This window comes from Grammomys surdaster, unplaced genomic scaffold, assembly GCF_004785775.1.
Source record: "Grammomys surdaster isolate TR1022 unplaced genomic scaffold, NIH_TR_1.0 126313, whole genome shotgun sequence".
NCBI lineage: Eukaryota > Metazoa > Chordata > Mammalia > Rodentia > Muridae > Grammomys > Grammomys surdaster.
This window is the reverse complement of record NW_021621113.1, coordinates 7,760,763-7,773,386: the sequence shown is the minus strand read 5'-3', so window position 1 is coordinate 7,773,386 and position 12,624 is coordinate 7,760,763. Positions and strand designations below refer to the sequence as shown.

Below are 12,624 nucleotides of genomic sequence, written 5' to 3'. Positions count from 1 at the left end.
CTCAGGGACATCTCTCCGGGACACCCCTCAAGGACCCCCTTTGAGGGGCCCATCTGTGTGTCATGAGCATTCTGTCAGCCTGGGAGAGGAGCAGCTTCAGACTTGTTGGGATGTTTTGTACAGGACAAACACACACCACTGTGGACATGTCACTTGTTTGGGCTGTTCTCCTCGCACCACATATAGAATAAACAAACCATCACTCCCCACTGCTCAGCAACCATTCTTTTTTGGCTTTGTATTCAATCCCCCAAGAGGCTTTCCAGCCCTGGAAAGGAGGCTCAAAAGAGGGGAAATGGAGTATAGAAAAGAGCCACTGAATGGGGAAGGGAAAGGGGAAAGGCAGGTGTGTGTGTGAGGGATCGGGAACAGGTGGTGGGAGGGGCTCTCTGCTGCAGAGGACCAGTGTTTGGTTTCTAGCATCCCACACTGGGTGGCTCGCTATTGTAACACCAGTTCCCAGGGGATTCAGTGCCTTTGCCCCCACCCCTGGGGGAGCTACATTCATATGCACCCCCTACAGGGGACACATACATCTAATTAAGAATCATAAAAATAACTTTTTTTAGACGGGCGGTGGTGGAGCGTGCCTTTAATTCCAGCACTTGGGAGACAGAGGCAGGCGGATTTCTGAGTTGGAGGCCAGCCTGGTCTACAGAGTGAGTTCCAGGACAGCCTGGGCTACCAGAGAAACCCCGTCTCGAAAAACCAAAAAAACAAAAACAAAAACAAAACAAAAAAATACCTTTTTTTTTTTAAAAGGAAGAAGTAACAGAAGACATCACAACACAATACAACCAGCATGAATCTCTGAAAGTCGTTGCCACAAAGGAAAGAGCAGGGGAGGCAGGGAAGAATAACATTGTAACATTTGCACAGGGAATTCAGGACCACAGACAAGCAGATGCTGTGTTCTGTGCCTGAAAATCCAGGTGGGGCTTTTGGAAGAGAGAAGTCCCAGGCCACCCCTAAAGCCCAGCCCACACTGTCTCCATGCAAATAGTGGAAGGGCTGGAACCCTTCTCTTCGGGAATAGAAAGGAGTGTCTGTGCCCTTGGGGAGCTGTAGACCTCCTCTACTCTTGGACCCTTTGACCCCTTCCCCCCAGCACCTCACCTTGATAGCTCGCCATGAACTTGCGATCCACCTGGGCAGTGTCTTGGGTGATGAAAAACCAGAAGAGGAGGATAAAAGCCGTCTGTAGCACGAAGGCCCACAGGGGTAGGCAGCAGCGGAGGGACCGTGGGTATTTAGAGCCCATCTTGTGTCTGTTGCTGTACCTAGGTTCTGCCAGCTGCAGGCTTCACTAGTGTCCCCCACAGCCAGTTGAAGGAACGATAGGAGAGACACCCGCCAAAGGTCTTATCTCAGGCTGCAGGGCTGGCCTAGCATAGAGGGATGTCAGGGAGGAAGAGGCAACACTTATTCAGTATGATTGTTCATTCAACCAGTCTTGGCTGAACTCCTGCTGGGAGCCTACTGGGCTTGGTTTTATTCATTTCATTTTATTGGTCTTTTCTTAGCTAGGGTATCTCTACAGAGCCCTGGCTCGGAAATTGTTACAGACAAGCACCACCACACCTGGCTCTGTGCTCAGTTTGAAGGAAAGTATTCTCTTTGTTTGACATCCACCCATCCTTTAGGCTTGTTCCTTTGGCCTGCCCTGTAAGAAAGGCAGGGTCTAGGCTTAGAGCAGAGCATAAACCAGGCTCAGGTTTGGGTCTCAGAAAGGGGCGAAGGGGTGTAGGTTTCTTTTCTCTTCTTTTCTTTTCCTTTCTTTTCTTTTTTCTCTTCTCTTCCTTTCTTATTTCCTTTCTTCCTTTCTTTCCTTCTTTCTTCCTTTCTGCCTTCCTTCTTCCTCTCTCTCTCTCTCTCTCCTTGTTGCTGTTGTTTTTGTTTTGTTTTTAAAGACAGAGTTTCTCTGAGTAACCTTGGCTGTCCTTGAACTCACTCTATAGACCAGGCTATCCTCCAACTCACAGAGATCCACCTACCTGCCTCTGCCTCCCAAGTGATGGGATTAAAGGCATGCACTACCACCACGGTGTCTTGGTTTCTATAATTGCTGCTGTGGTAACATTCTCTGCCACAAGCAACTTAGGGGAGAGAGGAAATTTTGGTGACAGGGAAGGCAAGGCAGCTTCGAGCAGCTGGTCATGGTATGTCTGCAGTTAGAAAAGGGCAGTGAACACTGGGTAGTGTTCAGCTGACTTTCTTTCCTTACACAGCCCACTCTGTCCACAGTTAAGATGTGTCTCTTACGATAAGGCACGTTATCAAGATAATCCTCCACAGGCAAGATTGAGCCCAAGCGACTCTAGATTTTGTCAAGTTGACATCACTATCACAGAAGGGATGGATCTGTGTCCTCGTTTCTCAAAATGGAAAACTGAGGCTCAGAAGTGACTTTAGATTCACAAAACTTATCTTTAAAATTTACCCCACTGTGGGTTGGGGAGATGGCTCTGTGTGTAAGAGTACTTGCTCTGCAGGCATTCAGACCAGAGTTCAAATCCCCGCCATCCACACAAAAAGCCAGGCAGGGCCTCTTGCACTTGTAATAGCAGTGCTACAGGGGACGAGACAGGAGACTCCCCGGGGTTTGCTGGCTGTGGACAAAGTTCCAGGTTCATTGAGAGACCCTGTCTCAAGGGAATACTACAAAGAGTGACAAAGATGAACATCCAACATCCTCCTCTGCCCTCCACGCATGTACACATGTACACGTACATGTGGACCATACTACACATACGGATGAGCAGAGAAATAAGCATTACCCCATAAATCACAGAGGGCACCTAGGAGGCTCTGGGGAAGCACATTCTAAATGAATGGAAGAAAGCAAAACAGGCTGTTCAGCTGTGCCAGGGAAGCAGATGAGAGCCAGGCGGCTCCAACTGCTCAGTTACACAGTTAACACCTGCCTGGGTTTTTGTTGTTTGTTTGCTTGTTTGTCTGTTATTTTTTAAATCGAGACAAGTTTTATCTGCATAGCCCTGCTGTCCTAAACCTTGGTCTGTAGACCAGGCTAGCCTCAAATATAAGATTGACCTGCCTCTGCCTCCCACTTGCAGCATTAAAGGCCTGTGCCACCACTGCCCAGCTTTGCACGTTTATTTAACCTTCCCTCCAAGCCTCTGAGTGCAGGCATCAATGCCTCTGGTTTACTGATGAGGAGGAAACGGCTGCTTAAAGAGATGACATCACTGCCAAAGTTGCACAGCTAATAAATGGCAGGGTTGGGCCCCATCCCCACCTGACAGCAGACACGTGGCTGTGAACTTTGCATCTCTGCCTCCCAGGTTACCAAACCATTGTCTCTATTTCCCTAGGAGCCAAATAAGGTAACCTGTTCTTCCCTGCTGACAGGATTCTTGGGAATCTATCTGAAGGCACTCAAGCATGCCTGGTATAGCTTCTAGAAGGGAGGATGGGCATATGTACTGTGTGACATCCTGTTCTGGTGGCCAGGCATTCCCCAGGAATGTGGGAGCCAATGGGAGCCCGAAGCCCTCATATGCAGTCATGTATTTCTGTAAAATCAGGGTTCGGTGGGAACACAGGACACCTTCCCACATCACAGCATGGTCAGTGTTCTGACTTGCATGTGAGATGTCCCCAAAAGGCTCGTGTACTGGGACTTGGCTGTTGGATGATGGAGCTTTTGGGAAATGACTGAGTTCTGGAGACTGGGACTTCCCACCCTCCCTCATCCCCCTTGAGACAGGGTTTCTCTGTGTAGCCCTGGCTGTCCTGGAACTCACTCTGTAGACCAGGCTGGCCTCAAACTCAGAAATCTACCTGCCTCTTCCTCCTGAGTGCTGGGATTAAAGGCGTGTCCAACCTCAGCCTGGCTGGGCTAGGATGTTGTGACAGTCAATCTTTATTGTCAACTCGATGGGACTTAGGATCACCTTGGCAACGAGCCTCGGGTGTGCCTTAAGAGAGTTTGTAGATCAGGGTAATGGAGGGAAGAAGACCATGTAAACGTGGGCGGCACAATTCCACAGGCTGGGATCCTGGACAGAGTGGACAGAGACCTGAGAGCTGGCATCCATCTTCCTTCTGTTGGCCTGTTGTCTAGGCTCCGCCCCACAGTTACCTGGCAACAGCCAGGTGTGCCTGACTCACCATAAAACGGGCTGCTGGCCCTCTCCTCTCTCTCTTGCTTTCTTTCTTCCTTTTGTTCTGTCCTCTTGTCCCTTACCCCCCTCTCCATTCCCTTCCCCCCTCTCTCCATGTGCTCATGGCAGCCTCTACTCCTCTCTCTCTCTCTTTCCCTCTCTGCCTTTCTCTGTCTCTACTCTCTCAACTCCTCTCCCTGTGCCCTGAGTAAACTCTATTCTATACTACAGGTCGTGTGGCTGGTCCCTCAGGGAGAAGGGATGCCTCAGCATAGGCCCGCAGAGGCTCCCCCTTCCCCCACACCTGACTATGTATCCACCAAACATATCCCTCTCTCTCTTTATTTTTATAAAACACAATACCTTCTCTCCAGGGTGTATTTATTTATGTGTACGAGTGTTTTGCCTACTGTATGTTTATATACCACATGTGTGCCAGGTACCCTCGGAGGTAAGAAGAGGGTGTTGGATCCCCCAGAACTGGAGTTAGGGATGGTTGTGAGCCTCCATGTAGGTGCTGGGAACTAAGCCCTGGGTCCTCTGGAAGAGCAGCGAGTGCCACTAACAGCAGAGTGGTGTCCCCAGCCCCTTCCTTTGTTTCTTGATGGTGACTGTGGGAAACATCCTGATGTCTTGATGCCGTGCTTTCCTCACCAGGCTGGACCAAAAACCGGGCAGAATCAACCATCCTTCCATAAGTTGCTTTGTTAGGTGTTTTACCACAGCAATAGGGAAGGAACTGGTACAGAGTCAATGATTCCTCCTGTGACAGTTTCACTCTAGAATGGCAGGGTAGGGAAGTGGTGAAGGGAGGAGGTGGGAGCTATTAGGGAGCACAGGTCCATGGGGGCGTGTCCTTGGGGGCTGTGTCTTGCAATGGGCCTCTCCTGTATTCTCTTTCCCTCTGCTTCCTGCCTACCACAAGGCGAACAGCCCTGCTATGTGCTCCCAGTAAGGGGAAGCTTGCCATCTTCACAGACCCAGAATCAGCAGAGCCAATAACCGTGGAGTGAAAACCCACATACCCATACCCGCAGAGCCAAAATAGCAGTTCTTCCCTTCAGGTTGTTCCCCTGAGTGGTCATGGTTGAGGTCACTAAGGCAGGTAATGACCATGAGGTATGTAGGGCCTCCGTTCTTATTCTGGAAGATTGACCACACCGAGGGTGTGAGCTTGCTCTAGGCATTGGGTATTCAACACCTATGAGCTTTGGAGCCAAGCAGTTTGGGTTCAAGTCCTGACTCTGGAATTTATTAGCTGTATGACCTTGGGTAAGACAATAAGTCTCTCTGTTTTTTGTTTTTTCTTTTCTTTTTTTTTTTTTGTAAAGTGTCAATCTCATAAAGTTGGCGTGAAGAGGAAATGAGGTGGGCTGAGGGTCTGCCCCGTGTTTACCTAGCATGTGTAAGGCCCTAGGTTTGACCCCCAACAGCAAAATAAAAATAAAACACAAGTGCTTTCTGTATGCTTCTTTCAGACATCCTCTTATTCACATGGACTTAGACCCAACTCCCTCAATAAAAACAGGATTCTACAGCACACAGTTGGAGGCCTGTTTGTCAAAGCAGTTTCCAAGCAGAAAGGTCTTTCTACAGCCCTACAGCCTTTTAGCATGGTTACTCGGAGTCCAGGCTGTAGGGGCAGACAGCATGGGTTTGAATCCCAACTCATCAACATCCTGTGTGAAAGTAACTGGCCAAGTGACGTCATTCGCTGTGCATAAAGCTTCCAACCTTCATTATGTTGTCGGTAATAATTTCCCCTTCACGACCCTGCTGTGAGAACTAGGGCAGAATGTCTCTGACCCATAGAGCCTCAGTAGGAGGAGCTTGGACAGGAAGATGGCTCAGCAACGGTCAAGTTGTTTGTTCTCAGACTGATGGCCCAAGTTTGATACCCCAGGACCCACATGGCAGAAGGAGAGAACCAATCCCTTCAACTTTGTTCTCTGATCCTCACTCCTTCCCAATTTCAAATAAATAAATGTAATCTAAGTGCCGTGGAGAACCGCGCTTCATGCCACACAGACTTCCCAGTGAGAATGTGTGATGATACAGCCCACTGATATGCTCTGTGGGACATCTGGGCTGTTTCCAGTCTCAGTTTCTTTCCCATTTCCCACCAGACAGGATCTCACATAACCCAGACTGGTCTCAGATTCTCTGGAGTCAAGGCTGGCCTCAATCTCCTCATCATCCTGCCTCTACCTCCCACGTGCTCTGATTACAGGCTTGAGCCGCCATTCTTGCCACATTGTCTGGTTCTGAATGCCATGGTGAGCTCCCTTCCTTAATAGGTTCTGGGAAGAAGGGTAGGCGTGTGTAAGTCAGCTGTCTGGGCTTTGCTGGGAGCCTGTGGGCACAAAGCTCAAGGCAGCTGGGCCAGTGCTACCCAACGGAAGCTGCAGGGGGAGAGGCTGTGCGGGAGGTGGCAAGGCCTCTTCCTGATTTGTGAAACAGGATCACTCCAGCTCTGTTCTGAGCTCAGCTGAAGCCCAAAAGCAAATCCCAGCATCCTGTCCTCACAGAGTGTCAGGAAGGACAGGCCTGACTTCCCCTCTGACCTGGAACCTTTGCTTTGAGTTTAAACACCTGTTATTGATTACTTCTCTAATCACTGTGATAACAACAAAATACCCAATAAAAGTGGTGGAAGGAAGGAAGGGAGGGAGTTAGTGAAGGAAGAAGGAAGGAAGTGAAGGAGGAAGGAAGGAAGAGTCAGCTTCTTACAGCAGCCCGCAGTCTGGTGTGGCCCCTCATGATGGAGATGCCATCATATCAGCAGCTTTGAGGCAGCTGGTCACATTGCATCCCAAAGTCAGGAGTCAGAGAGAGCTCTCTCCTCCAGCCAAGCTGTCGTCAAGAAACAGGAGACCAAAAAAGTGGTCAATCCTTTGTTCGAGAAAAGGCCCAAAACTTTGGCATTGGGCAGGACATCCAGCCCAAAAGAGATCTAACACGCTTCGTCAAATGGCCCCACTACATCAGGCTGCAGCGGCAAAGAGCCATCCTCTATAACCGGCTCAAAGTACCTCCTGCCATTAACCAGTTCACCCAGGCCCTGGCCAGGCAAACAGCTACTCAGCTGCTTAAGCTTGCCCACAAGTACAGACCAGAGACAAAGCTGAAGAAGCAAAGGCTACTGGCCCGTGCTGAGAAGAAAGCTGCTGGCAAAGGGGACGTCCCAACTAAGAGACCACCTGTCCTCGGAGTCAATACAGTCACCACCTTGGTGGAGAACAAGAAGGCTCAGCTGGTGGTGATTGCCCATGATGTAGACCCCATTGAGCTGGTGGTTTTCCTGCCTGTCCTGTGTCTAAAGGTGGGGGTGCCCTACTGCATCATCAAGGGAAAGGTCAGGCTGCGTCACCTGGTCCACAGGAAGACATGCACCACTGTTGCCTTCACAAAGGTTAACTCGGAAGACAAGGGTGCTCTGGCTAAGCTGGTGGAAGCTATTAGGACCAATTATAATGACAGATATGACGAGATCCGCCACCACTGGGAAGGCAATGACCTGGGTCCTAAGTCTGTGGCTCACGTTGCTGAGCTGGAAAAGGCAAAAGCTAAAACACACGCCACTAAACTGGGTTAAATGTACACTGTTTTCTGTACATAAATATAGTTACAAAATTAAAAAAAAAAACAGAGGCAGAGAGAGGTGAATACTGGTCAGCTTACTTTCTCCTTTTTATTCCACCTGGGATGCCATGCCATGGAATGGTACTGCCCAGACTTAGGGTTGGGCTTTCTAGCTCAGTTAACCAAATCTAGAAACTTCCTCATATACTAATGGTGATTCTAAATCCCATCAAGTTGATATTCAAGATTAACTACCAAGTTGGTCGGCAGACTCTTGTAGCCCAGGCTGCCTTTAAACTTCTGATCCTCCTACTCCCATTAACCCTTGCTTCCATAGGTACACACTAGAATAGGAGGGGGCAGTGGTAGAACCCAGGGCTTTATACATGCCAGGCAAACGCTCTACCCACTGAGCTACAACCCAGCTCATAAAGTTCTAATTGAGAGCAAATCATCTCTCTTGCTTTTTTTTTTTCATCTCTCTTGTTAATCATCTGTGAGATGATTAACTCACTCGCTACTGCTGACCCCCTCTGCTAACAGAAAGGTGGCGAAGCAAGGGAGAGGGGGTGGAGAATGTTCTGGAAAGAGGCTGACATAAGTTAGCTTACTTCTGTACTCTCTGCATCTCAAGAGGCTATCTCAGGGCTTGGGGAAAATGGGGGCACTTAGCTGAAGCCCAAGGGACTAGTGACGTGTTAGTCTGAGAAGCATAAAGGAAGGACTAGGAGAAGGCAGTCCTCTTCAGGCCTGTGGCCTGTCCCTCCACTCATGGCAAGAAGACCATTCTCTTGGGTTGACAACATGGCTCTGTGGGCAAAGGCACTTGCCACCAAGCCCAACAACCTGAGTTTGATAACTGTAATTAACCTATAACAGTGGAAAGAGGAGAGTACTTCTATACACGCTGTGCACAGCCCCTGCCGAAATAAATAACATGTAATAAAAATACAAGTCTTGGGGGCTGGAGAGATAGCTCAGCTGTTAAGGGCACTGACTGACCTCTTCCAGAGGTCCTGAGTTCAACTCCCAGCAACCACATGGTGGCTCACAGCTATCTATAATTGGATCCAATGCTATCTTTTGGTGTCTGAAGACAGCGACAGTGTATTGATATACATAAAATAAATAAATCTAAAAAAATATTTACAATTCTTATCTTTTTATCCCGACATAACAGCACCAACTTTGGCTACCAGCAGCCGTGGCAGGCTCAGAGGTTTGTGCCTGTCCCCTGTAGGCTGGCGCTGAACTAACTGCTCCATGAGTTAGGATAGTCAGGAACCTCAGTCTTCTGTAAAATGGAGCTAACACCAGGCTAGCGTTTGGATTCTGGCACAGAGTAGACAGGTGACTTCAGGACATGGAGTTGTCATCTGAGTAAGAGGTGTCACTGGAGTTCAGAGCCCAGGCCCTGGTAAGCTCAACAGGCTAGTTGGGTCACTTAATAAGCCAATTAGGCAGACACATTAATAGTGAAAAATCAGAAAAACAGCTTTATTTATCTGGCCACACTGAGGAAAGGGATAAAGCTACCCAGTGACCCTCTTCATCCTTTCACAGTTTCAAATTCAATCCTAGCAGGAAGTCCTACAGAGATCCAGAAGTGTGCAAGACATACACAGTCTGAGTCAAGCAATGGAGTCCTGCCTATCATGGACCCAGGATTGTCTCAGCCCTAGCCTCTCCTACAAGGTGGTGTGTGAGCTTGTAAAACTTCTTTGAAGCCCCTGCTCTGACTGTCCTGAGCCTCTGGCTTTTTTCTCCCAGCCTGCTTCACTCCTATGGGGTTCCAATTTCTTGGGGTCTACTGTTTTAGTAGTTCGATGGGTAAAGGCAGCAACTCAGTGACCCTTTGGAATATCCTCACTCCTGCCGGGCCGGTTACAGGATGGTAACCCACACTTCCAGGCCATCTGACAGCTGCCTCTCAGCCATCACCCTGAGAGTCTCTCCAACCTTTCTCTGCTTGATTTAAGATCTCCACAGTAACTCTTGGCCACACCCTCCTACTTCTCCTAGCAACAGCACACAGTTCTGACACCCCTAGAGCACCCTTGTTGGGAACTTGGTGGCAGGTTGCACTGTGAGCTCAGGGTACTGATCTGTCTACAGTACTTGTGTTGTAGTTCGTCTGAATTGCTCATCTGTCTAATCTGCAGTGGGAGCCCAGGAAAGACAAGCTGAGCATAAGAAAGTACGGTTTCTGGGCCCCCAAATCCAGAACCTTCTCGTCATAGGGAGGAAGGATGTTCAGCATGGGTGTGCCACAGTGTCTAGAACCAGGACCTAAACAACTATCTGTTCCCCTCCATCCATTCATTCTCCAACTGCCTGCACTTCCTCCGTGAACCACTCTGCAGCTGAAGTCTTGGCTACTCCAGATATCTTTCCTTTCTCAATGATGGACAAACCTCGGTGAAGCCTGGAGCTCAGAGTGTCTTATGCTGGCCATCCGGTATTACTATGAGAGAGGCACACAAGAGCAGTCACTTGAGAGAGGGGTGGTGGTGCACACCTTTAATGCCAGCCCTGGGGAGGTTGAGTCAGGAGGAACTCAGCAGTTCAGAGGCCAGCCTGGGCTACACAATGAAACTCTGTGTTGAAAGAGGGAAAGAAAAGAAAACAAAGAACAGAGCTGGGTGTGTTTGTTTGTGCTTAAAATACTGGTTGGTACTTTGGAGGCTGAGACAAAGGGGCAAGGAGCAAGTTCAAGGTCAGCCTGAGCTATAAAAGGAGACCTTGTTTCAACCTTCAGGGTCCAAAACAAAACAAAAACAAATGAAACAAAGAACAGAAAGGGTTGGGTAAGGAGGGGAAAAAGAGAAAAACGAAAAGAGCAGTAAGTAGCTTCAGCACTGGCATGATGCTGGGCTCTGAGGGCTCAGTATCCTTCATCCTCAATGCAGACCTGGGTGTAATCAGAGGCTCGGAGGGACTCTGTAACCTGCCCAAGCTAGTAAGTGGCCAAACTGGAATTTCAAGCTTGCTCTTAAACAGCAGGAAACCTTGCCTTTTTTTTTTTTTTTTTTTAAAGTGCATCTCCACAGGGTATAGATTTGATCCCCAATGGTGGACGGACAAGCTTCACCCTAGACACTATCAGAGGTGCTGTAAGTGGGAGAAGAAGGGAAAGAGGGAAGAGCAAACGGGCTGGGTTAAAAACAGCATGTAAGCCAGCACGGTGGCACACATCCTTAATCCTAGCACATGGGAGGCAGAGGAAGGTAGATCGCTGTGAGGTTGAGGCCAGTCTGGTCTATAAAGCAAGTTACAGGGCAGCCAGAGAGGTACACAGAGAAACCCTGTGTCTAGAAAACCTGTGTTTTGAAAAACGACAGAACACACACACACACACACACACACACACACACACACACACCACACCAGTAAAACAAAACAAAGGCTGGAGAGATTGTTCAGTGGTTACTGCTTAGTGCTGGCTACTCTTTCTGAGAGGACTTGGACCCACATGGAAAAAGGCTGGGTAGTGATGGCACACCTTTAATCATAGCACTGAGAAGGCAGAGGCAGGTGGATCTCTGTGATCCTGGTGTACAGACCGAGTTCCAGGTCAGCCAGGGCAACACAAGAAACCTTGTCTCAAGCCAACCAACCAACCAACCAATCCCAAAACCAGAGGCTTGCTTGCTTGAATGGCCTGCAAGAGGAGAGTAAGTTCTCATGCTAAAACACTGGGTACCATCAACTTTAGGGATCTCTGAAGACACTGAAAGGAACTTAAGAGCTTTGGAGTGGTGTTGACTAAGATGGGTGACCACAGACTGGGAAAAATGCATGTGGTCCCAGGGCAAACCAAGATGCCATCTAGTTCCTGAAAATATAAAAAAGGAAAAGTATGCGAGATGGCTAGGGACTCCAGTTACTGAGGGGATAAGGTGGCAATGCCACTTGCTAGGACTTTCTGCAACCTCTTAAAGAAATCTTCATAAAGGGTTATAACAACACGTAAAACGAAATCAAATGTCTAGTATGAACTCTATTTTATAGTAGTATCAGCCAAGCAAGAAAGTTGTGGAAGTTGGGAGGCAGAGGCAGGCGGATTTCTGAGTTCGAGGCCAGCCTGGTCTACAAAGTGAGTTCCAGGACAGCCAGGACTACACAGAGAGACCCTGTCTCAAAAAACCAAAAAAAAAAAAAAGAAAGTTGTGGAAGACATAAAATGCTACCAGTAGTCACGACCCACCAGCGCTTTGTCTCCTATGGTTACTTTCCTACACTTGCCTAGTTTTGCTTTTTATTTCATTTATTTATTTTTGTTTTTTTTTTTTTTTGAGAAAGGGTTGGTACGTGTTACAGCCTTGGCTGTCTTCACTTTGTAGATCAGGCTGGTCTCAGCGATCCACATGCATCTGCCTCTGCAGTGCTGGATCAAAGGGGTGCGCCACCACGCCCGGCTTCCTTTGCTGCTTGAAAAAAAAAAAAGAAACTTATTTAGTAACTGTGTTTGTGTGGGCGCGCGTGTGGGAGGTCAGGTGGCAACTTGTAGGAGTTCCTTCTATCAGTCCACCACGTGGATTCCTGGGTTCGAACTCGGCCATCAGACTTGGCAGCAAATGCCTTCCCCGCTGAGCATCTCCCTTGTCTTTTGCCGTTTGGTCCGCACCCGTAAGCCAAAGAGCTAGTTGGGCTGAAGGAACAAACAGGGTGAACGCGAACAGTAGCGCACAGCCTCCGACAGCCTCCGAGGCCGAGAGGCGCACGCCGAACCCTCAGCAAGCGCAAACCTGCGGACGTGGAACCCGGCCACGCCGCCACACACGCCCCCGGCAGCCCCGCGCGGCGTCGCGCGCACCCGAGGTGCCGCCCCCTCGTGACGCGAGCTAGGGGCGAACCGGCACAGGCCCCGCCCCACCCCCTCCGATTGGTCGGTGCGCTGTCACCACGTCGCGGGAAG

General features: G+C 49.1%; 1 protein-coding gene across 1 annotated transcript in view; it reads right to left on the bottom strand.

Annotated features, from left to right (window-relative positions):
- The window catches only part of Rhce (Rh blood group CcEe antigens), a 36,246-nt gene extending 34,921 nt beyond the window's left edge, over positions 1-1,325 (bottom strand). Inside the window, exon 1 of the mRNA XM_028759862.1 lies at positions 1,117-1,325. Coding sequence (XP_028615695.1) covers positions 1,117-1,261 — 145 coding nt within the window. The 5' untranslated portion in view covers positions 1,262-1,325. The remainder of the gene's footprint in view (positions 1-1,116) is intronic.
- Between the last annotated feature and the right edge of the window lie 11,299 nt (positions 1,326-12,624).